At 44.3% G+C, this 26725-nt stretch overlaps 1 protein-coding gene across 7 annotated transcripts in view; it reads left to right on the top strand.

Annotated features, from left to right (window-relative positions):
* NPRL3 (NPR3 like, GATOR1 complex subunit) overlaps positions 1-26725 on the top strand; it is a 309508-nt gene that overhangs the window by 168876 nt on the left and 113907 nt on the right. For all 7 annotated transcript variants that reach the window (XM_073633030.1, XM_073633034.1, XM_073633032.1 and 4 more), the window contains one exon: positions 17453-17590. In XM_073633030.1, the coding sequence (XP_073489131.1) occupies positions 17453-17590 (138 nt within the window). The remainder of the gene's footprint in view (positions 1-17452; positions 17591-26725) is intronic.

The raw sequence follows: 26725 nt of genomic DNA on the forward strand, positions 1-26725 counted from the left end.
TTTTTTTTTAATTCGGTCTTTTAAAATTTTTTTAACAAAAACTAAAAACCGCAGAGGTGATCAAATACCACCAAAAGAAAGCTCTATTTGTGGGAAAAAAGTACAGTGTTGTATGACCGCGCAATTGTAATTCAAAGTGCGACAGCGCTAAAGGCTGAAAATTGGTCTGGACAGGAGGGGGGTTTAAGTGCCCAGTAAGCAAGTGGTTAATCTGCATGGTCTGAAAGGGTTGTCATCTCAATATATATGTAAGTGATTTTTTCCATTTTCTCCACCTTTTCTGCCCGTTGTCTCTGTATATTTATGCAAATTTGTATACTTATTTCTCTCAAATATTTCATTTTAGATATTTAATCTTTTTTATGTGTTTTATATATTTTGTACTTACTATATTGAATAAACATTTTTCAAACCAGATTCATTTTTCTCAAACGATTTCTGTGCCTTAAAAGTCCACCACAAGGGGATTTTGTTTCTTTTCTTTTTTTGTTTATAGCGCAAAAAATAAAAACCGCAGAGATGATCAAATGCCACCAAAAGAAAGCTCTATTTGTGGGAAAAAAAGGACGTCAATTTTTTGGGTACAGTGTTGCACGACCGCACAATTGTCAGTTAAAGCGACGCAGTGCCGTATCGAGAAAAATGGCCTGGTCATTGAGCAGCCATATCTTCTGGGGTTGAAGTGGTTAAACAAGCATTATGATAAAGCTAAAGTCAGAAGGAATTCCATTGCAACCAGACCATTTCTTTCACCAGTTTATTAATTCTAATGGTCATCTCTTTAAGTTGTTTGGCATAGCTTATGCTGTTAAAGAACATACGGTATTACAAAATAAGCTTTACTCCCCTTACAATACAATGTTTTGTATTTTGTAACTTGTAACGTTACAAGTGTCATCCCTAATTCATGATAACTGTTTTAAGGGAACATCTAATGGTTCTGAAAGAACTGCTTATGCTGTGCTCTCTTTAACGTGTTCAATACTGGGCATTTTCACCCCCTTCCTTCCCAGACCAATTTTTAGTTTTCAGCGCTGTCGCACTTTAAACGACAATTGCGCGGTCGTGCAACGTTGTACCCGAACAAAATTGACGTCCTTTTTTTCCCCCCACAAATAGAGCTTTCTTTTGGTGGTATTTGATCACCTCTGCAGTTTTTATTTTTTGCGCTATAAACAAAAGAAGAGCGACAATTTTGAAAAAAACACAATATTTTTTACTTTTTGCTATAATATATATCCCAATTTTTTTTTTTAAAAACTAATTTTTTCCTCAGTTTCGGCCGATACGTATTCTTCTACAAAAAATCGCAATAAGCGTATATTGATTGGTTTGCGCAAAAGTTATAGCGTCTATAAAATACGGGATAGATTTATGGCATTTAAAAAAAAAAATTATTTATTTTTTTTTTTTTACTAGTAATAGCGGCGATCGCAATTTTTTTTCGTGACTGCGACATTATGGCGGACACATCGGACACTTTTGACACATTTTTGGGACCATTCACATTTATACAGCGATCAATGCTATAAAATTGCATTGATTACTGTGTAAATGTGACAGGCAGTGAAGGGGTTAACCACTAGGGGGCGGGGAGGGGTTAAATGTGTTTCCTAGGGAATGCTTCTAACTGTAGGGGGAGGGGACGCACAAGGTGAGGAGACCGATCTGTGTTCCTCCGTTCTGGGAACACAGATCGCTCTCCTCTAAGCTGACAGGACGTGGATCTCTGTGTTTACACACAGAGATCCACGGTCCGGCCCGGTTAACGGGCAATCGCGGGTGCCCGGCGGACATCGCGGCCGCCGGGCACACGCACTGGGTCCCGAGCAACGCGGCGGGCGCGCACGCGCGCACCCCCTAGCGCGGCCGGGAACCCGAGGCCGTCATATGACGTCCACCCAGGATGGGAGATCCCATCTGTGGACGTCATATGTCTATAGGCAGGTAGGGAAGTGGTTAAAGTTCACATCCCCACATAGGGGAAGCCCATTTAAATTTGAACGCATCTGGGATGCCTAGTTAGATACTCCTGGATTGGCCCCCTTACAACTGGTCCAAAAATAGAATTTTAGGAGGAAATAATTCTTCTACCTTACAGTAATCTACATACTAGAAAAGGCACACACTAACCGACTATTAATGATGGGCTCAAGGTCCTATAGGACTATAAATATATACTCAGGTAAAAGTGACATGCAGTCCTTACTTTAGATATGTGATTTTTTTTTTTTTTTTTTGGGTTTAAGTTTAAATGTTTATTTTTAGTGGTGCTAATACAGGTGATACTCAAAAAATTAGAATATTGTGCAAAAGTTCATTTATTTCACTAATGCAACTTAAGAGGTGAAACTAATATATGAGATAGACTCATTACACGCAGAGCAAGATAGTTCCAGACGTGATTTGTCATAATTGTGGTGATTATGGCTTACAGCTCATGAAAACCCCAAATCCACAATCTCAGAAAATTAGAATATTGTGAAAAGGTGCAATATTCTAGGCTCAAAGTGTCCCACTCCAATCAGCTAAATAAGCCATAAAACCTGCAAATGGTTCCTGAGCCTTTAAATGGTCTCTCAGTCTGGTTCAGTAGGAATCACAATCATGGGAAAGACTGCTGACCTGACAGTTGTGCAGAAAACCATAATTGACACCCTCCATAAGGAGGGAAAGCCTCAAAAGGTAATTGCAAAAGAAGTTGGATGTTCCCAAAGTGCTTTATCAAAGCACATTAATAGAAAGTTATGTGGAAGGGAAAAGTGTGGAAGAAAAAGGTGCACAAGCAGCAGGGATGACCGCAGCCTGGAGAGGATTGTCAGGAAAGGGCCATTCAAAAGTGTTGGGGACTTTCACAATTAGTGGACTGAGGCTGGAGTCAGTGCATCAAGAGCCACCACACAGACAGATCCTGGACATGGGCTTCAAAAGTTGTATTCCTCTGGTCAAGTCACTCCTGAACAACAAACAACGTCAGAAGCGTCTTACCTGGGCTAAAGATAAACAGACCTGGTCTGTTGCTCAGTGCTCCAAAGTCCTCTTTTCTTTTTTTTCTTCCACAAAAATTTTTATTGAAATTTTCATAGATTATACAATTAGTCTCACATAACACATAGCTGAGCTACACGTACATGACTTCCTCTATAAGGATACATGAAATTTAGGGTTCAGTAAAACCGGAACCAAAATATGTTATCTCCACATATGTGAACCAAACAATCATACACTGAGACGTGAAGTTCTAAGGCATAATCTCAGTAAGGGGAGCTTTCAGCAGTGTCTTACACCTTTCTAACTCCCAAAGGGATGGGACACTTCACATACAAGTATTTAATTTACCCTCTGTAAATATTATAACACTAGCGAGGAATGGGAGAGACGTCCGACTACTAGGTCGGCACTTACTTGCATAGCTTTTTGTTAAATAAAATAAGAAATAAAAAAGGAAAAGAGAAGAGAGGAAAAAGGAAAAAAGGTAAAGGAGAGGGAGCGGGGAGGGAAAAGTAGGGAGGGCTGAGGGGGGGGCACCGAGAGGGGAATACCTGGGGAGGGGGTGGGATCACCACCAACTACCCCCCCCCAAATACATCCCAATCAGTGTGGGAGATGTTGTGACCCTTTAGGCAACCTTCAAGGATTATCCCGGGTTAAGTCCTGGTAGCGCTGTGAGCTCCAGTATTCCAGCCAGGGAGCCCACGTCTCCGTAAAGTATGTTATTCTGTCCTAGCAGTGCAAATCAACTCCTCCATCGCTGCTATCTGGTTGACCCGAGTTACCCATTCCTTCGTGGATGGGGGTGACTTGGACCCTCCAATGTACTGGGAGACACAGCCTAGCTGCATTGATCATGTGCATAGCTGATGACCTATAGTATTTTTTACGTGAGAGTTTGGAGATGTGAAGGAGGTATTGCGCTGGTGTGAATTCCAAAGAAAGTGAGGATATCTCGGTTGCCACTTCATGCACTTTATGCCAATATGGCTGAATCAGTGGGCAGGTCCACCAAATATGGAGGAACGTGCCTAGACCCTGTTCACACCTCCAGCATTGGTCTGAGACTGCCGGAATCAATTTATGAATTAGCTCTGGTGTTCTGTACCACCTTGTTTTGATCTTATAGCCGTTTTCCTGGGTGTGAACGTTCAGAAAGCCCTTGTGGATGTATAAATGCACTCGATCCCAAGAGGTTTCATCAATCACTATGTCCAGCTCTCTTTCCCAGTAAGCATGATCCGATCTCGGGGAGGCATAAGGTTCCCCAAACATTGTGGCATAGAGCCCTGAAATTAAATGACTCTGGGGAGAGGAGCTAGAGCATAGTGATTCCAGGACAGTGAGGGTTTTCGCAAAGCTTTCCCTATTCGTAGGGCTGTCCAGGAAATGTTTCAGTTGAATATAAGCCCAGAAGGGGAAGGATTTTGTGTTAGATAATGCTGCCAGTTCACCTTGTCTGAGAAACCTTCCTCTAGAAAAGAAGTGTTTAGCCTGCATTTCTGCAAAAGGCTGATAAAAAGGCCCCTTCCATGCCAGGAGGGAAGTCTGGGTTCCCCCTAATAGGGGTGATCGCACAATACTTGGTTGAAAGAGAGTGTACTTTACACGCCCTATCAAAGGCCTGCGGGGTCCTCCGATGAGAGGATGTGAATGGACACTAGCCTGTATGTGTTTCTTTGAAACCCAGGGGATGTGGTGAAGTTCAGCACCTGAAATACATTTTTCCAGTAAGACCCAACTCTTATATTTTGAATGGAGCCTCCAGTCCACTACCCGTGCTAAGTGGGCTGCCCAGTAGTACCTCTGGAGGTCTGGGAGTCCAGTTCCACCTCCTGACTTTGGTAGCACCATTTTTGCCCACCCTACTCGCGCTACCTTGGCTCCCCAAATAAAGGCTTTGCACATGTGCTTATATGCTGTGAAGAAGGAGGAAGGGAGACAAATCGGGAAAGTCTGTAATTTGTACAGTAAGCGGGGGAGTACCGTCATCTTTAATATTGAGGCCCAACCGAACCAGGAGATAGTGGGGGGCCTCCCATCTGTGGAGATCCTGCTGTATAAGCTTCAGTTTCGAGAGGAAGTTCTTTTCATACAGAGCATTAAGCTTACTAGGGAGTTGGATGCCTAGATAGGTAATAGCATCTATTTTCCAGTGAAATGGAAAGTTCATTTGACAGAGTTGTACTGTCTTTTCTGTATTTTCAGATTCGAGATGACCTTAAACTGTTCTAATACTGGCATTAAATTGGGCAGAGACGTCAGCGGGGATGAAAGAAAGAGCAGAATATCATCCGCAAAGGCGGCATTCTTATATTCCTGCTGATGTACCTCTATGCCTTTTATGTCCGGATTTGCACAATGCATCTGAGGAGGGGTTCCAAGGTAAGGATATACAGCAAGGGAGAGAGAGGACATCCCTGCCTAGTCCCATTTTGGATGGGGAAGGTGTCCGACAGGTGGCCATTCGCTCAGACTCTCGCCCTGGGATTGGCATAGAGTGCCCCAATGAAAGCCCTCATGTTACTTCCCAGACCCAGGGCTTCCAGAACCGCACCCATGTAGTCCCAGGCCACCCTGTCGAACGCCTTCTCCGCATCCATGGCCACAAAGCAGCCCTCTCTGTTGGTTGATGTAAGCCAATGATGTAAATTGAGGGCTTTGATGGTGTTGTCCCTGGCTTCCCTCCCAGGGACAAAACCAACCTGGTCCAGGCCCACCCAGGCAGGTACGTGATAGGATAAGCGTGTAGCCGGGATCTTGCCAAACAATTTAACATCCACGTTTAGGAGGGAAATAGGCCAATAGTTGGCTACATCAGTGGGATTTTTATTTTCTTTAGTTATCACTGAGATGTAAGCGTCTAACAGATTATCCGACTCACAAGGAGAGTGGGAGAGGGCGTTGAAGGCCTTCAGGAATATCGGCGCCAAGAGGTCAGCAAAACTTTCATAGTATTGTGCCGGAAAGCCATCTGGCCCCGGGCTTTTACCGGGTTTCGTAGCCTTCAAAGCCTCCCCCCACTCAATCGACAGTGGAGCCTCCAAGGCTTGCCAGTCGTTTGTAGACAGTGCTTGGGGGCTGTATTTCCTCAAAAATTGCCTTATGAGGTCGGAGCGTACCTCCTCCGTGATTGGTCTGCATTCTTGCGATTCAAGGTTATATAACCTACTATAGAAGAGATGAAACTGACTAGCAATGTCCTCGTTTCTAGAGTAAGTTACTCCATCCGTGTCTACTATATGGTGCACAGTAGAAGCGAGAGTTCGCTTCTGTGTAAACCTTGCTAACCGCCTTCCTGGCTTATTGCCCTGTTCATAGAATAGTTTCTGAGAAAGTACCTGCCTCTTCCGTGCCCGCTTAAATAATTCCTCTAATAAAGTGGCCTGTGTGTCAGCTAATTCCTTGGCTACTTTCACTGCTAAAGAGTGTTTATGCTGCGCTTCTAGAAGAGCTATTTTAGTAGATAAATCTTGAATCGTTATTTGGTGTGCTCTTTTTTTTCTAGCTGCGATGGCTATCAGATGCCCCTGTACAACGCATTTATGCGCTTCCCATTGGGTGGTAGGGGACCCGTCTGAAGTGTTGTTATGTTGGAAATAGTCTTTAATGATCTGTGTGATTTCAGCCAGGTCCCCCGGATCAGTAAGAAGAGAGGCATCCAATCTCCAGGTTCTGGTAGTCATATCTCTTTGAGGGAACTGTAAGGTCCGTGTGATCGGGTGATGGTCAGAGAGTAACATACTCTCTATGGTCGCTCCCTGCAGGAAGGTCAAATCTGACGAATGAACAAATAATCTGGCCTCGAGTAGCGGTTGTGTGGAGGCAAGAAAAATGTGTAGTCTTTCCCCTGAGGATATAGCGTTCACCATGTGACGTGAAGCGCAAGGGTAAGCTTGATCTGGCGTAACTCAGAAAATGGGATTGAGGAGGTATCAAGGAGCGGGTCTAGGGCCATATTGAAGTCCGTCCCCCCCCCCCGTATCAAAAGTCCCGTCTGAAACAGGGTGAGCTGTAGGAGGACTTCTTTAAGGAAGGTCATCTGCTTAGAGTTGGGGCAATAAATGTTCGCCAAGGTTACCGGTCTATTCTTCCAGGTTCCTTTTAGGAAGATAAATCTGCCTTCCGGGTCAATGACTTTGTCAATAAGGTGGAATGGGAATGATTTAGCAAGCACTATAGAAACCCCTTTCGTTTTGGAGTCGGGGCAGGTTGCATGATAGACCTCCGGGAATTGGCTATTGAATAAGCGAGGGGTGGATCCTGATTTAAAGTGGGTTTCTTGCAAATATATCACTTGAGCCCTGTGGCGGTGAGCCTCAGCAAGAATACTGCTACGCTTCTCCGGGATGTTAAGGCCCTTAGCATTCAAGGATTAGACTTTGAGAGATAAGGGAGCCAATGTTTGTACTGCAGAAGGCATGTCTGGTAATCAAAGGTGCTGTTCTCTCCCCGGGGAAGGGGTCTATAGGAAGGGGAGAAAAAGATGTGGGGAAGACAGAACTGGCGTAAAGAGACAGATAGATAGAAAAGCTAGAGATAGATAAAGAGAGAAAAAGGGGAATTAAAGCGAAAGCAAGAGAAAAGGAGTATAGGTTAATCCCACTCTGTAAAGGCACTTAGGATTCATCAGTAACCCAAGAGAGGCTTAACCCTAATACTAACAAGCTCTCCCCTATATGGGTTCGCTAAAAAAAAACCAAAAAAACTGAGGTAATACCAGTCCAGCTGAGTTACCTAATATGGGCTGAGGTGAAAGGCACACACAAGTCACGTGAGGTTATACCGGCTGGTTTCAAGGGAGATACCTGCCTCCCTGAGGTGGGGAAGAAACCTAGTACCTAAACAGGAATATGTGCACTTCCTGCCAACCAAAGATCCAAGAGAGCGAGGATGGAGATTAATGAGAAACCTCGGCTTTGCTGGGTGGAGTGGTACCGCGCGGGCCCCCCCGCACCAGGTGAGAAGGGCCCATTCCGGTCTCCCTTCCCCCCAATCAACTAGAGAGCCCTGACGGGCCAGGTGAAGCACCCTATAACAACATGTTATCCAGCAGTATATGATTACTCACAGTCTAGGCTAACAAGATAGAGAGATAACATTACAAACTATCATCATTTAATACTTTTAACCATTTCAACATTTTAGCAATGCAACAGCCTCCAGATAGACCCACTCAGGACGCCAGCGCCCCTCAGGCACCTAGTATCTGTTTCAGTCGCTGCAATTACTCGCATATAGAAGGATATATAGCCCTGTATTTTCCTTCCCTGTGAGAACCCCTATAGCCTGTAATGGCTAGTGTAAACAGGTTAAGGGTCACCCCTCCCCCCAGGACCGCTGATCCATCTTTCCCACAGCCATAGTTTAGCATCGATGTCTGGGATAGAGTTCACCGACTCCAGGGTTACCCATATGCCATCATAGTGTCATATCAGGGAGTGAAATTATACATAACAATAAAACAAACAAAAAAAACAAAACAAAAAACCCACACCATACAGGTTTGACAAAACTATGCTTGACCCTTATCCCCAGAGCCTATGGGAGTGGTATCCTGCAAGATTTCCGGAGTTGTCATCATTCGTTTAGCAAAAACACACTGACAAGTCTAAGTCTCCGCCTTTCCCCAAATAACCCAAAACCGAACATCAGGGGGAGGGTGGGGGAGGTGGCTGGCACTGGGGTGACACCAAGGCTAAAGTATCCATTACAGCTGACATTGACAAAGTCCATTAGCCAGAAAACTTAGGCTTGTCCATCTTGTCATGCAGTGACTGCCCACATACAGCCTAGAGAGTCAGTGTGGCAAGGGGGAGGAAGAACATGCATCTTCCTATGGCTCGACTGCCACTCTGTGCGGTTCTCCTTGCGATAGGACCTGAACCGGGAAGGACACAAGGGTTGTAACAGCACCTGGGAGGTGGTCGCCTGCCTCTGTCTAGTGCCAGTTCATGGGACCTTGGTAGAATCACCAGTCTCATACTCTGTGAGCACTGCTGCATGAATAAGTTTGTATTAGCTCCTGGAGCATATAAGAGAGGACACTTTACTCATTGGCGATCTGATGTATTGGGCATCACCGTGCTCGTGAAAGAACTTGAGCAGGTGCCAGGAAATACTGTGTCAGTCAATTGCAAGGTGGAAGCCATAAGTATACAGTTAGAACCCAGTTTACCTTGCAGGATAAGTTAAGAGGCATATCTAGGGACAGCTCATCCTTTCAAATCCTGTACACTCAGTTGTCAGTTTTGCGCCTCGCAGACGATGGGGAAACGCGTGGGCTTTTGTCGGTTTCCATATCCCCTCTGTGTCTCGGTGGTGAGTTGGCTGAGGGTCTGCGGCGACGTGGTCTGCTTCTCTGCGACCTTGGAGTATCTCCAGGCTGGGTAGGGATCTAGGGTTCAGGCTGGAGAAAGGCTCCGTACCAGTCTGGGACGGGAACCACCGGAATTCCTAAGGTGTCGCAGATCAGCTGGTGTTCTCAGTTGGGCCATGTGATTGCCATTTGTTGCTTGGAGGCAGAATGGGAACTTCCATCGATATAGAATGTCTCTCTCTCGCAAGGCTTGTAGGAGAGGGCGGAGATCTCTCCTGTGTTGTAAGGTAGTGGTGGACAAATCCTGAAACAGCTGGATACATGCCCCTTCATGTTCCAGGTGTATATGATTGCGGGCCAGGCGCAGGATCTCTTCCTTCTGGGTAAAACTGACCAGGTAGCATCCCTGGGTGGATCTGTGTCCCTGCCCCTTGGCCTTAAGGCTCTGTGGCATCTCTCCATCTCAACAGGCGCATCTGGTGGTCTGCCCAAAAGGGTGTTAAATATGGCCCAGACCACCGCTTGCAACTGGGGGCCCTCTACAGCCTCAGGGATTCCCCTAACATGGAGATTGCGCCTGCGACCCCTATTGTCGAGATCCTCCATATGTCTGTGCATGTCAATAAAGTGTTGTCCCTGTGCACTGACTGCTCGCTGTACCTGGTGTATGGCAGCGCATTGTGTCATGGCGGTCGACTCCACATGCTCCACACGTGAGGCTACTGCTTTGATCTCTGTTTTGAGATCTGCCACTACCGCCGTTAGAGCACTCTTGATATCCAAGGCCTCTGGAGATCTGCCAGGAATAGGAAAGGGGAAGATCGTGATGAGGATGCGCCCGTCGGAGATACTGCGGGGTTGTCAGCCACGGCCGCACTGCCTGTGTAACTACAGGCCATGGCTGGAGATGAGGCCTGTGTTTCTGTGTGCTGAGTCCGGAACATCGCTGGAATGTTCCTACTCAGCTGGGTTCTCGGGTCCAGCTGAGAGCGGGTGGCAGAGCTACTCCTACCCGTCATATTGCCGCTTGTAGGGTATTGCTGGTGCTGAGGGCTCTCTCACGATCTCGGATGGCGGAGATCTCTCTCTAGGCAGCCATCTTGCTCCGGTGCTAGGCCACGCCCCCCCAAAGTCCTCTTTTCTGATGAAAGCAAATTTTGCATCTCATTTGAAAACCATGGACCCAGAGTATGGAGAAAGAATGGAGAGGCACACGCTGCAAGATGCTTGAAGTCTAGTGTGAAGTTTCCACAGTCTGTGTTGATTTGGGGAGCCATGTCATCTGCTGGTGTTGGTCCACTGTGCTTCATTAAGTCCAGGGTCAACGCAGCCATCTACCAGGAGATTTTGGAGCACTTCATGCTTCCTTCCACAGACTAATTCTATGGGGCTGCTGACTTCATTTATCAGCAGGAATTGGCACATGCCCACACTGCCAAAAGCACCAAAACCTGGTTCAATGACCGTGGGATTACTGTGCTTGATTGGCCAGCAAACTCACCTGACCTGAACCCCATAGAGAATCTATGGGGCATTGCCAAGAGAAAGATGAGAGACATGAGACCGAACAATGCAGAAGAGCTGAAGGCTGCTATTTAAGCATCCTGGTCTTCCATAACACCTCAGCAGTGCCACAGGCTGATAGCTTCCATGCCACGCCGCATTGAGGCAGTAATTGCTGCAAAAGGGGCCCAAACCAAGTACTGAGTACATATGCATGCTTATACTTTTCAGAGGTCCGATATTGTTCAATGTACAATCCTTGTTTTATTGATTGCATGTAATTTTCTAATTTTCGGAGATTGTGGATTTGGAGTTTTCATGAGCTGCAAGCCATAATCACCACAATTATTATGACTAATCACGGCTTGAACTATCTTGCTTTGCATGTAATGAGTCTATCTCATATATTAGTTTCACCTTTTAAGTTGCATTAGTGAAATAAATGAACTTTTGCACGATATTCTAATTTTTCGAGTATCGCCTGTTTACAACCCAGTTTGAAGGATTCTTTTTGCTTCCCAGGGGTTACTTTTTTTTCCCTCTAACTAACTTTTAGCTTTTGCCCCCCCCGGGAACAAGGATAGTGACATAAAAGAAGCTGAAATATATACAAATTGGTTAACATATAGCTAGAGGTATAACCTAGATCGTTATTTGCTCCTAATAACTGACATTGTGTAAGGTGTATGTAATACTGGAAAATGATCACAAGAAACCTTTTTGTATATCAATTTTTTACACCATGTTATATATCGCACGCATTATTGACTTTGTATACCCATATCATTGTACAACGCTTCTAAACTTGAAGTCCAATGTGTGTGTGTTTGTCATGAAAATTTTCAATAAAAACTATCTGATTAAAAAAAAAAGTTCACATCCCCCCCCCCCCCTCCTTTTGTGATTGGTTAGAGCTATTTAATTGGCCTTTTTTTTATTATTAACTGACAGCCAATAGAAAAAAAATTATATTTTAGCTTATTGAGGACATCCAAAAGTAGCAATATAGAATACTAATTAGATGTAACAAATGGCTCTCAATGGAGAAAGCTACATAGAAAGGTAGCTAGTAGCATCTTGTAGCAATCAAACGCACATGATTGGAAGATTGTGTGATCATGCAAGATGGATCCCTATTGCATGCTATTTGTGTAGCTTACTACAAAGGGTGTCATTTGCTCATCCGTTTAGCAATCAGGTGTTGCTCTATACTCGCTAGGGATTGTGGCAAAATTGAGCTGCTAAATATCTCCTGCAGCATCTAGCTTTAGAATAGATGCTGTCATTTGCCCTTGTAGGTCAAAATTATCATGTCTCTGCAAAGGGAATCCCAGTATACTAATGTTGTACGCATGTTACCTGTGCTACCTTGCAGCTCCTTCTTGTTATGTCTGTGATTTAGGGACTGTGACTACAGAGGATGGATCGTCACAGGGTAACTAAAAAGTTTATGCAACGGCCCTCTTTATTCCAAATATGTGAAAGTATTTCATATACAGTGCCAAGAAAGGCAACCAATGCTTATTTGGCATTGAGGCTCGCAACACTGTCAGTTCTGATTTCTGACTTGCCCGCCTCGCCCCCGCTGCATTCCTCCTCCAGGTGCTTACTTTGGGCAAATGCTAGGAGCTGAAGGGCACCCCAGGGTGGTGCCCTGTTCAACATTGCAGTTACTGTTGCAGGGCACCTAAAATTATGGGACATGTACTTTATCCCATTAGGTATGGAATACTGTAAAAAACCAAGTAATACTTCTTTAAATTGTTTGGGTAAAAGTCACCTTTAAATTGAGCCATTCTATTCCGTAAGCATGTATGCATATCTGTACCTTTTTATGTTTATATTGATATCCATCAGCTGTTCCCAATGCACTCCTTTCTCTAAAACATACAGTCTTGGCAGATTAAATAACATTGTGTCTGCTGTGCTAAGAAGCCAACACAAGACTGTCAAAGATAGGGCAGACGTGTCTTTTACATGAGAGTTTTAATTATTGACAGCTTGGCTTCATTTTTAGTATGTTATAAGAGAGCCAGAATAACAGCACCAAATAATGGAATAACTTGGTCTCTGTGAACTGACATGAGTATGCAGTGATTTGTTTTTTTTACTTAAATAAGTTATATATCTATTTTGTGCTTTTCACATGTGATTTGGGATGCTCGTGTTTGATTAATGACATTTTATTGGTTGATTCTGTAGCAAATCATATTTTTCTCTCTCTTACCTGTTAAAATTGCAATCCAAATTTCAAAAAAAGTTGGGACGTTGTGTAAAATCTACATAACAGAATGCAATGATTTGCAAAACTCAAAAACCCATATTTTATTCACAACAGAAAATGGGAAAACTTATAAATTTTTTTTTTTTTTTTTTTTTTTTTTTTTAAAAAGGTAATTTTGAAATTGATAGTAGCAAAGTGGTACTAACAAGAAAGAGCTGGAAGAACATTTTGCAACCAATTAAGTAATTGGCAACAGGTCAGTAACATGATTGGTATAAAAAGAGCAACTTAGAGAGTCAGAGTGTCTCAGAAGTAAGAATGGGCAGAGGTTCACCAGTCTGTATCAAAAAATTGTTAAACCATTTCAGAATAATGTGCCACAACAGAAAAAAGGCAAAGATGTTAAATGTATCATCTACAGCAGTGGTCATCAACTCTGTCCTCAGGGCCCACTAACAGGCCAGGTTTGCAAGATAACTCAAATACATCACAGGTGATATCATTTGCTGCTCAGTGATTGCAGTATTCTAGTCTGTATCTCCTCAAGTTAATACATAAAACCTGGCCTGTTAGTGGGTCCCGAGGACAGATTTGATAACCACTGATCTCTGCGCGCAAGGGACAAGGCCGAAATGCATTATTGGATGCCCATAATCTTCGGGGCCCTCAGATGGCACTGCATTAAAAACTGTCATGATTTTGTGATGGAGATCACCGCATGGGCTTAGGAATACTTCAGAAAATCAATGTCTGTGAACACAGTTCACTATGCCATCCAGAAATGCAAAGAAGCCATATGTGAACATTATCCAGGAACGCCGACATCTTCTTTGGGCCAAAGCTCATTTAAAATGGTCTGTTGCAAAGTGGAAAGCTGTTCTGTGGTCAGACAAATTGAAAGTTTACATTTTTGGGCCACCATGAGTGCTGTGTCCTCTGGAATAGAGACCTTCCAGGCTCTTATCAGAACTTAGTTCAAAAGCCTTCATTTCTGATGGTATGGCGTTGAATTGGTACATATGGAATGGGCAGCTTACACATCTAGAAAGGCACCATCAATGCTGATCGATATATCCAGAAATATGCTTGCATCCAGGCATCTTTTTTAGGAAAGGCCTTGCATATTTCAGCAGGACAATGCTAAACTGCATACTCCATCTATGACTGCAGTATGGCTTTGTAGTAAAAAAGTTTGAGTGCTTATCTGGCATGCCTGCAGTCCAGACCTTTTACTAATTGAAAATACTTGGTGCATCTTGAAAGGAAAAATAAGACAAAGAAGACCCAGGACTGTTGAGCAGTCATGCCGCGTACACATGAGCGGACTTTATGGCAGACTTTGTCCAGCGGACTTTACGACGGACTTTCCGAATGAACGGACTTGCCTACACACGATCGACTAAAGTCTGACGGATTTGTATGTGATGACGTACGACAGGACTAAAACAAGGAAGTTCATAGCCAGTAGCTGCCCTAGCGTCGGTTTTTATCCGTCGGACTAGCATACAGACGAGCGGATTTTTCGACCGGACTCGAGTCCGCCAGAAAGATTTGAAACATGTTTCATTTCTAGGTCTTTTGGGGGAAAAAAGTACGCTGGAGCCCACACACGATCGAATTGTCCGACGGACTCCTGTATGCCGTAAAGTCCGGTCGTGTGTACGCGGCATTAGAATCCTCTATCAGGCAAGAATGGGACAACATTCCTTTTCCAAATCTCCAACAACTGGTCTCCTCAGTTCCCAGACATTTACAGAGTGTTGGTAAAAGAAGAGGGGATGGTACATTGTGGTAAACTTGGTCCTGTCCCAACTTTTTTGAGACATGTTGCCTTCAGCTTCAAAATTATCTTATTTTTTTCATACAATGGCAAGTTTTCTAAGTTTAAACATTTTGATATTTTTTTTTCTATTGTGTATAAAATATCGGTTTATGAAATTTGAAAATCATGCATTCTGAAATTGCATGCTGGTCTTTTATCCAATGTGCCCTCTGTGCATGCACGCTGTGGACTACATAATGTTTAATGGAAAACCCAGCTGCATCCTGTCAACCTGTTGACAGGCTTCCCAATACTGTTTAGTACATGTAAGTCATGGGAGAAGGGAACAGTGGCTAACAGAGAGAGAGTTGCAAGTAAAGTACACTGCAGCATGTAGGGACTTAAAGCAACCACGTAAAAAACTAAAGACAATCAGCGCAGACTATATTAGGTAGGAAAAATGAAAATGCAAGCTGAACACTATAGGATTCGCCAACCTAAAGGAAATTTATAAAACTATGCTAGTGCAGCGCAATGAACTATAAAACAAAGTCCTTGGGATCATAAAAATAAGCAATTCCTCTTGGTTTAAAAAAACTGGATCTCTTCCATCGGATAGCAATAATTATGTAAATGCGCTTACTGGAACAGGTGGACCCCTTAATTATAGGGGGTCATATGAGCCTGAATTCCAAGCGAGCTGGGTAGATGCTGTGCAATGGAACTGAATCACATAAAGAGACACCGATCATCGGATGGCCCGGGTGTAGACACACGACCTGGATCTCATCTGTGGAATCTGAACTCCAATCCACGGGTATCCCGGATGACAGCTCATATGACTTCTAAGTAGTGGGAAAGAACATCTAAGTGTATTCCGTTTATCCAGTTTATTAAAAAGTATCACAGATAAATTTGTATAAAAGCACTGAACAGCGCAGCATATGAAATGAAAATATCCCAATACCCATGGGAGAACCTCCAGACCCATGGGAGTCCGCATAGCGGAACATGTAAATAACATTAAGAGAGGCCTTAAAACACATTATGTATCCAAACATTTTAGAACATGCCACAATAGGGACCCCCAAAAATTACAGTTTTGGGGTATAGAAAAAGTGACAAAACTTTATCAGGCAACTTAGCCATAGAGAGTCCCTATGGATTCAAGAAACCCGAGTGGCAGTCCCGAGAGGGTTAAAGTTGAGTTTGATCTCAATTGTTTTATTTCAGACAAATGAATATTCCCTTTCAGGTCATGTTGAGTGATGCTATGTGGTCCTTACTTTTTGTCTTATTGAATTTCCTTTTATATTTTTAAAGTACAATATTTTATATATTGTGCTGTATTTTGATTCGATGTAAGAGATGGCCGCGGGTGATAATTGGTTAAAATGTGTGTACATCTATGGCGATTTACACATATGCGTTTATATGTTTTTTGTACACATATGTTTAAAAAAACAAGGCTATTACACACATTTCTAGGGTGGTTTGATTAGATCACTGCTAGTTTTGACGCTTTTCTATTAATCTTTCCGATATGCAATACTTATTTCCACAAGTTTAATTATTTGCCATGTCCCTGGTGGATGTCCCCATTTGGAATCCCAGCAATTCGTAGCGCGATTTCCGGTTCTGGTAACCGGACATACCTTGCTGACAGTCGGCCACTATATTTACCTCTAGGGTGACGAGGAAGCTCCACCCTCGCTGACGAAGTCCGTTGGACGTAACTCCGCGTACGGGGGCGGAGCTTTGTTCCTGACGTCACCCGCTGCCATCTGAACAGACTGTCTTTACTTGGAATATTTTCATTTCATATGCTGCGCTGTTTAGCGCTTTTATACAAATTTATCTAAATATAATAAACTGGATAAACGGAATACACTTAGATGTTCTTTCCCATTATTCTGGACGTCTATAAGACACACCGCTTAAGTCATATGAGCTGTCATCCGGGATACCCGTGGATTGGAGTTCAGATTCCACAGATGAGATCCAGGTCGTGTGTCTGCACCCGGGCCATCCGATGATCGGTGTCTCTTTATGTGATTTCAGTTCCATCGCACAGCATTTACCCAGCTCTCTTGGAATTCAGGCTCATATGACCCCCTATAATTAAGGGGTCCACCTGTTCCGGTAAGCGCATTTACATGATTATTGCTATCCGATGGAAGAGATCCAGTTTTTTTTAAACCAAGAAGAATTGCTTATTTTTATGATCCCAAGGACTTTGTTTTATAGTTGATTGCGCTGCACTAGGATTGTTTTATAAACTTAAAGCAACCAATCCAAAATATTTTTTCACTGATCTGACAAAATTAAATCTCACGTAATGATCTGGGTAATTGCACCAAACTTGATTTAAATAACCCTGCGATTCTAGAAGTATGAATACGGGAGCAGCTCTGCAGACCGCTTCTGCTTTTTTTTCTCCATTTAAGGAAGAAGGCTAGTGCTTGCTTTAACTTTATATGTTCAACTGTATAGTGCTTTGTAGACATTTCTGCTTAATATAAATAAATTGAACTTCTGAAATCTTACGCCAATACTAGTGTTTCTGTTCCTTTGTACATGAAGTTGGCCTGACATAAGCAAAATTATAGACATGAATGCATCAGGATTTCATGTAAACTTTGTATTGTTGCAGCCTTTGTACAACTGGTGTGGTACGGCTTCATATTAATAACTGGCTGGAAGTAAGCTTTTGTTTGCCACATAAAATTCACTGTGTTGGAGCAAATTTTATTCCCCCAGAAGCAATAGAGAAAAGTTTAAAATCTATAAGGTAAGATACTTGTTAATTTTGTTGTAACATTTTCCAAACATTAGTGCTTTTTACCTTTTTGAATGTTGACATGTACTTTGATAGCAAGATAGCTAAAATGCAACTTACCTGATAAGTGTAACTGACATGCAAGTCTTTTTTGTCTCATGTAAAATCTTTCCGCAACTTTTGCTATCTTCTTCAATATACTTTTTTTCTTTTTTCATTAAGGCACATGTTTCATTTCCCTCCACAATGGCCTTTGCTCCTGGCAGGAAAAAGCAGCTTAAAAAATGCACCTAAAGCCGCGTTTTGCTCATGCACTTGGGCAGTCATTGATTCAATTGGCCAGAATATTTTGATTCTGGCCATTGGAATTAACGCTTAAGTGCTAAACATGTTTTAGGCGCGTTTTTCGTATTTCTATCCTAAAGCTCCTCTATTGAATGTGCTGGTGGTGCGTTTTTTCAGACTCTAAATGCTCCTCTTCTAATACGCCTGTAATCGCCTACAGTACATGTGCATGGCTACGTATCTAACATAGAGGTCCCTTTTACAGACTGAAAAAAGTCAAATGTCTATAAAAGCAGCCTTTGTTTAGGGCCTCGTGCACATAGGGCATAAAGTATTGTCGGTTACACAGTAAATACTTTCTAACAAAAACGAAAACTATTCCACCTTTGCAGGGCAGCCATCAGAAATTTTTGGGCCCCTTACACAGCTTTAGGTCCCCCCGAGCCTGACCACCAACATTCCCTAGGGCTTGCCCACGGGCCATCCCACCGAATCCGCACACTGGCCACCTCACCTGTACGCACTTGGCCCCCCCCTCAATCCTGTACCGTGTTTCCCTGAAAATAAGCCCTACCCCGATAATTAGATCTAGTGTGATTTCCAGGGAGGGCTGCAATATAAGCCCTACCCCGAAAAGAATCCCTAGTTTAGGTTGGTTGTGCAATGCTACAGTCCACTCTCCTACAGTCCTATAGGTCGGTGCGGTGCTCAGCTGATCTCCTCTTCTCTCAGCTGTCAGTGGGGAATCTTGGACCTTCTCCCTGCATTGCTCAGAGCGGGTAAGACAGCTCAGGCAGGCAATGGAAGCGCCAAGCAGGGCTCAGCTGATCTCCTCTTCTCCTGGGTGTCAGCAGCTGATCTTGGCCGCCCTCTCTCTGCACTAATCGTAGCCATGGAAGATGGCTCAGGCGGGTCATTGGAGTGCCGAGCAGGGCTCAGCTTTCCTCTTCTCCTTGGTGTCATCAGTGGAGGATCTCGCGCCCTCTGCAGTGCTCGAATCGGTGAAAGACCGCTCAGGCAGGCCATGAAAGAAGGTATTTGCACGGTTGCATTGCAGAAACTCACACCTTTTGCATTATGTGATCCTGTGATAGAAGGGATTCTGGCAGTTTGCAACCACTGGGAAGACAACACATTGCTTGACAAGCCCTACCCTGAAAATAAGCCCTAGTGTGTTTTTGGCTGACAAAATGAATATAAGACCCGGGCTTATTTTCGGGGAAACATGGTATGTGTCAGCCCCCCCCACACCTGTATATATGCCAGCCCCCCTCACACCTGTATATATGCCAGCCCCCCTAGCTGTGTATATATTTCAGCCCCCACACACACCTGTATATATGCCAGCCCCATCACTCCTGTATATATGTCCCCCCCCCCACACACACACACACCTGTATATGCCAGCTCACCTCAGACCTGTATATATGTCAGCCCCCCTCACACCTGCATATATGCTTGCCCCCCTCACACCTGTATATGTGTCAACCCCCGCCCCACCTGTATATATATGTCAACCCCACACATACGCAAATCTGTAAACACACAAGTCTCTGGCCCCTCCCTGTACACAAACCGCCCCTCTCCCTTTCCTTCATAGCCCCTACTTGTAAAGGAAATCTTCCTACCTAGTCCCAGCTCGTTTTCACTGCTGACATATTGCTGACACAGAGGAGCACAGTTCAGGCAGCTTGCACGAAGGGTGCACATGCACATAGTTGCCAGAAGTGGCTGAGCTCAATGAGACAGAGCAGCAGAAGCTGCGATACAGTTTCTATTGTGCACAACATGGCTCCCCTTCACCCATCCTGTGTTCTTCTGGCTCGGGTCCCTTACAGTTGTATCGGCTGTACCCCCCTGATGGCGGTCCTGCATTTGTTTCCATTGAACCAGCCAATATTCGGCCCGTGTGTACCAACTGTAAGTGTACAGATAAGGGGCAGCTTGAGCTGTGATTAGCCAGACAGTCTCTGGTCCAAGTACCTGATGTCATTGGTGCTGTCCGTTTTCAGAGCAGATTAAGCATGAAAGAAAGAAGGCTTTTATTCAGGTTGGGCAGTGCTGTAGTAGTTGTTGTGCATCTTACAGTGGGATTTTTTTGTTTTCACTCTGTTAAATTTGGAAAGATCTTCTAAAAGGGGATAACGGGATGAAATTGCAACAGAATATTTAGCATTAGCATGTTGTAGGATTGTATTCACACATACAATTCCTACAACATGTATATCAACCTCTTTCAAATTCTCTCTCTCTCTATCAATATCTATATCTATATATTTATATATTTACCAAAAGTATTGGGACGCCTGCCTTTACAACTTTAATTGCATCCCAGTCTGAGTTGGCCCACCCTTTGCAGCTATAACAGCTTCAACTCTTCTGGGAAGGCTGGCCACAAGGTTTAGGAGTTTGTCTATGGGAATGTTTGACCATTCTTCCAAAAGAGCATTTGTGGTCAGGCACTGATGTGGACGAGAAGGCCTGGCTCAAGTCTCCCCTCTAATTCAACCCAAAGGTATTCTATCAGGTTGAGGTCAGGACTCTGTGCAGGCCAGTCAAGTTCCTCCACCCCAAACTCATTCATGTCTTTATGGAGCTTGCTTTGTGCACTGGTCCAAATCATTTGGTGAAGGGGGAATTAGTGGGTAGGGTAATTTTTTCAGGAATTGGGCTTGGCCTCTTATTTCCAGTGAAGGGAACTCTTAAGGTGTCAGCATACCAAGAAATTTTGGACAATTTCATGCTCCCAACTTTGTAAGAACAGTTTGGGGATGGCCCCTTCCTGTTCCAACATGACTGCGCACCAGTGCACAAATAAGGGCTATAAAGACATGGATGAGTGCGTTTGGGGTGGAGGAACTTGACTGGCCTGCACAGAATCCTGACCTCAACCTGATAGAACAACTTGGGATGAACTAGAGCGGAGACTGCGAGCCAGGCCTTCTCGTCCACATCAGTGCCTGACCTCACAAATGCGCTTCTGGAATAATGGTCAAACATTCCCATAGACACACTCCTAAACCTTGTTGACAGCCCTCCCAGAAGAGTTGAAGCTGTTATAGCTGCAAAGTGTGGGCCAACTGAAAATTGAACCCTACGGACTAAGACTAGAATGCCATTAAAGTTCATGTGTGTGTGTGGGGCAGAGCTAGCGCGCGGCATGTGAGGAATGCGGGACCGGAGCTCCGTCTGCAGACTGACAGTCCTGCAGTGATCCTGGGACAGCGGCACCCGAATTTTGTGCTCAGCTGCGGGGGGTGTGTACTGGGGACACCTCGGGCATCTCTGGGGATGGTTAAATACGGACAATTCACCTGGGGCTCTCAAAATGGCGCTGGAACACAGGAGGAGGAGGAATGGCCGCCGCTCCAGTGATCTGTGGAGACACCGCTGCAGGCCTAAGCCCCAGAGAGCAGCAGTGATAAGAAGGGGGAGATCGCTGGACAGACTAAGGATTCACTGGGCCAGAGCTGACAGGGCAGTGGAGGGGGAGGATGAGCCATCCCTGACCCAGATCATGGCGGCCATACAGGGGTATGCCAGAACAAACTAATTGACCACTTTGAGGAGCTCAGAATGGAGTTCTCCTTCATGAAACATGACATGCAGAAGTTAAGGGAGAAGGCACAGACCACTGATCGCCGTGTTTCCTCCCTGGAAGATACTGTCAGGCTCTTAGATACTGCTGCACAGGTGACCAAAAAGACTTTGTCTGAACACACTTTAAAGATGGCCGACATGGAAGACAGCATGAGAAGGAACAATATAAGGCTGGTGGGGTTTCCTGAAGGAGTGAAGGGAAAGCATCCAGAAGAATTTCTAGAGAAATGGCTGATTGATAACATGGCGCCTGATACCTTTACCAAACTGTTTGCCATTGACAGGGCACACCGTATCCCAGGCCGGGCCCCCCCCCCAGATCTATAATAGCGAAAGTGCTCCATTTCCGGGACAGGAAGAATATCCTGAGGGGAGCCAGAACAGGCCCTGAGATGACATCTGACGGCAATCGAATATCGATATACCCTGATTTTTCTGCAGCCACCCAGAAACAGAGGGCTTCCTTTCAGCCCATAAAGAAAAGATTGAGGGACCTCAACCTGATCTACAGTATGCTGTATCCGGCCAAGCTGCGTATAGTGGAAAATGGGAAAACGTACTTCTTCACTAACTCCACTGAGGTTTCAGAGTGGTTGGACAGAGAGATAGGGCCTCTTCTCGTCCGCCCTGATAAACATGTGTGGAGCAAGATATCTGTGAGAACATAATAGTAGAAATGACAGAGACTGCCTATCTGAATGTCTCCCATGGTTTTTTATTTTTTTTTTCTCTTTTTCCTTTTTTTCACCTCTAATGCCCATTTGAAATTAGTTTTGCACCTGACAGTGCAATTCTTTCTCTCATTTTCATTTTTGTGAGGGGAAAAGAGGGGAAATTGGGAGTGTTATCATTCAACCGTTGTTCCTGGGACACATGTTCAAGTTTTACTGGAGGACATTTTTTTATTATTTTTTTTTTTCAGAGCCACTGACATGGGAGGTCCTTGGTCATATAGACACTGCCGCAGACCTGTGACAGTAAGCTGAGAAAAGTCTGCAGACTGCTCTTGATGCTGCAGTTCTAACCAAAGGTTTTTTTGTCAAAAAAAAAGGTTTTTTTTTGTATTTCTATTTTTTTATGTTTTTTATTTTTTTTACATTTGATACAGTGAGACACGGTTGCTCTAAGGTAACCTACCTTATGTGACTGGTTAAGTTGCTTCTCTGCTGCCTATTTGAATTACGGTTATGGGAAAAAAGTGCCTGGCATGTTGGGGCTGGGTGCGGGGAGGGGGGTGGGGGAAGGTTGGGGGTTTCCTTGTGTTGGGGATTTCATGTCTGTTCTTGGTAGGGATTATCCACATTTGGTATGCTTGCAAAGGGTTACTTCTACTGTCATGGTCACTATGCTCTGTGCTGACCCGGGGGGAAACCTGGAGCTCTTCTATTTGGTTTGCTAGGCTACAAGAGGTGGAGGGATCCCCCTCTCTTACAATTTTTAGTCATGGAGGTTTCTCTTAAAATTTTGGCCTGGTATGTAAGGGGCCTCAACTCTAAATTCAAGCGCTCATTGATATTTGATTATATTAAAAAACATAAACCACATACAATATTACTTCAGGAGACGCATCTCCAGGGCTCCAGAGTTCTCTCATTAAAGCGGGCACATATTGCCGGGGTCTATTATGCCACCTACTCATTGTACGCAAGGGGGGGTCTCCACCCTGATCACTAAGGCTATGCCCATATCGATACATGCAGTTCGGACTGATACTAAAGGGAGGTTTGTGGTGCAGGTGATGAATAGATTTCTAACAATTGTGAATCTGTATGTACCTCCTCCCTTTTCGCTAGCTCATTTGGATGATATGTTACAGGCTACCTATGAGGTGGCGGAAGGGAGGATTTTCATATTAGGTGATTTTAACACTGTGTCTGACCTGGCTATGGATAGAATGGGAGCGGCGTCTGGCACAACGGCCCCCCTTGCGGGATGGTTGTCTGCTCATGGTTTCAGGGATGTCTGGCGTTTTCATCATCCTGATATAAGGGAATACACCTGCCATTCGGAAATGCATAAGAAGCTCTCCAGAATTGACACCATCCTGACTAAGGGGGACGGTATGGAATTGGTCCAGGGAGTTTCTTATTTGCCCAGAGCCCTATCTGATCATTCCCCTATGATACTGGAACTTAATTTGGGACTGAAGCCAGGTTTACGAAAATGGCGAAATGAGGCTAGTTGGCTCTAGAAGGAATATATTAAAATTAAATGTACAGAGGCTATCAAACATTTCTGGGCTGACAATGCTGGTTCTGCATCTACACTTCTCCAATGGGAGGCTTTTAAGGCCACGCTGCGAGGGGTGTTTATAGCAGAAGTGCAGGGGTTCAAGAAGCAGTTAGCTTCAACAGTTCAACTTAAAGAGACCGAGGTGACACTCTGGCGGAGGCAGAATATATTAGAGATCCCACTAGGGAGAGATTACTGACTCTACGGACCAGAACCAGGGAGTACAAGACAGTTCTCGTGGATCTTACCACAAAATTTAACCTTGCACAACGTAGACGCATATTTGAATTTGGCGACAAGAATGGCAGGCTCCTGGCATACTTGGCGCGGCCGGAATCGTTCCGGTTTATATTAAGTCAGTATATGACACTTCCAAAATTGAAATTTGTGACTCAACTGATATACTGAAAATCTTTGCTCAATTCTATGAAAAATTATATAGCTCTTGTGCTCCTCTGGGGACGGAGAAATTGGTGACGTACATGGCAGACATTGGTTTACCTAGGTTGACGGAGGAAGACAGTAATGCTCTAGAATAAGGCCTTACGGCGGAGGAGGTGGAGGAGGCGATTGCCTCCTTTCCACCTAGGAAGTCTCCTGGACTTGACGGCCTCCCTTCGGAATGGAATAATACTTTTCGGTATGGGATGGCCCCACGCCTACTTAAAGTATTTAATGCATCTAGATCGGACGGTAGACTACCTCCCTCGATGGGGGAAGCCTTGGTTGTTCTGATCCCTAAGGGGGGGAAGGACCCTCAAGAATGTGACTCCTATTGTCCGATCTCGCTGATGAATGTTGACACGAAAATCTTTGCAAAAATACTGGTGGGTAGATTACAAGCAGTTATCCCAAAACTGGTAGATGCGGATCAAACAGGTTTTATTCAGGGTCGTTGTGCACAGATGAACATCAGGAGACTTTTTCGTAAATCTCCAGACTGCTCATGACAACTCCGGGACTAGAATAGTGGCCTCCCTAGATACAAAAAAGGCCTTTGACTCCGTGGAGTGGACATATGTGTTTCACCTCCTGGAGTCTTATGGTTTTGGCCCTGTCTTCATCTCCTGGGTACGGCTCCTGTATACAGATCCGCTGGTGAGACTGAGGATTAATGGCATAATTTCAGACTCCTTTCCTATTTTTAGAGGCACCAGGCAGGGGTGTCCACTTTCACCCCTCCTGTTTGCCTTGGCTATAGAGCCACTAGCAGTCAAACCTGAGAACTACACCACACTTGACGGAACTGCGATTGGGGGAGTTTGAGGATCGAGTCTCGCTTTATGCGGACGACATGTTGCTATATCTACAGGATCCCGGACCTTCGCTTTCAGAAGCCTTCCGATCCAGGAGTTCGGGGACTACTCCGGATTCCGAATCAATTGGAAAAAGTCTTCCCTCTTCCCTATTGATGAGGATGTGCTTGTCCCGTTGGACAGCCCCATCCCGTTGTCCACCTCTTTTAGGTATTTGGGGATTGAGGTACAGCTTCCCATCTCTAAGTTTCTGGAGACAAACTTGATGCCGGTGGTACACAATTTTCGGGAGAGGGTATGGAAGTGGCAGAATTTACCGATCACCTTGAAGGGACAGATACATTTTATTTAAAATGATTTTTCTTCATAAGTTTCTGTACATTCTTTCGAATTCCCCGGTTTTTGTGTCCCTACGTATCTTTAAGGCACCCAGGGTTTCTTTGACGGTTTTGAAGTTACCATTTACAATGGGAGGGATGGCCCTTCCTGACCTGCGATCTTATTTTATGGCTTAACAGCTATCCTTTCTGCATTGGCGACTCTTTCCGCTAACACCTAATGCTACTACCCTGCTAGAGGCTGCAGTTGCCACCTCACAGGAAACGCTCCAAAATGTGTTGTACAGGAAAGGGATCCCGGGGAGAGAAGTGGGATCTGTTATGGCACTCCCAGGGAAAGTGTTTCACTTATGCTCTAAGCGGAGGAAAGATGATCCCTTGTGGTTATCTCCAAATAGTCCTCTGTGGCATAATAGGACTCTTGAAGAGTTTCTGAAATTACAGGATGGACATAGCACTTTGGCTAGATATCGAATAAAATACTTACATCACATTTATCAGGATAACCATCTCTGTACATTTGCACAACGAAGAGATAAATTTGGAGTGCCCAAGACCTGGTTCTTTAGATATGCGCAGTTGCGCCATGCAGCGATTGTGCAGTTTGGGGAGGGGGAAACTGTGGTGCAGAATACGGAGTTGGAGAAGGTTCTGATTGATCCAGATCCAGCGAAGCGAATCTCTAGATACTAGCGGCAGTGGTTCTGGGGGTAATGACTATGACTTCTATGCCCATGGCGAGATGGGTAGCGATTATCCCAGGGTTGTCTGAAGAGCTGTGTCAGGAGGTACTGGACACATACTTGGTGTCTGTTGTCTCCTCTACGGATAAAATTATCCAGTTCCGGTACCTTCACCAACAGTATTATACACCAACCAGACTGTATCGAATGCAGAGGCGGGAATCAGCTCTTTACCACAAATGCAAAGGGGCAGAGGGTACTTTCCTACATATGGTCTGTGAATGCGAAAAAGTGAGACCACTATGGTCACAGGTGACTAAATTTATCTCAGAACAGTTTGACCTACCTAACATTTGTTCCCCTCTACGATGTCTCCTTGGGGTATTTGATCAAGAGGAGATGAATGCATACACAAAACTATTCCTTAGGATACTATTTTTTGGTGTGAGGAAACTTATTGCCAGACGATGGATCCATGACGAACTGTTATTAACTGGGTTATTAGTTTTTTTTTTTTTGCTCTGTTACTGTGTTTAAGAAAAGAAAAAGCACATGTACCTCAATTTATGATAGGGATGGAGACCTGATTGGCTCAGATCAGTGAGCACTGATATGTACAATGTTATTGTTATAGTGTACTTATGTGCGCAATACATTTTTCTTGGGAAAAAAAAAAAAAAAGTTTGTGTGTGTAAAGGCAAGTGTCCCAATACTTTTGGTAATATAGTACACAATAAACAACTACATGAGCAC

The sequence above is a fragment of the Aquarana catesbeiana genome, linkage group LG06, assembly GCF_042186555.1.
Source record: "Aquarana catesbeiana isolate 2022-GZ linkage group LG06, ASM4218655v1, whole genome shotgun sequence".
In the NCBI taxonomy this organism is placed as follows: Eukaryota; Metazoa; Chordata; class Amphibia; order Anura; family Ranidae; genus Aquarana; species Aquarana catesbeiana.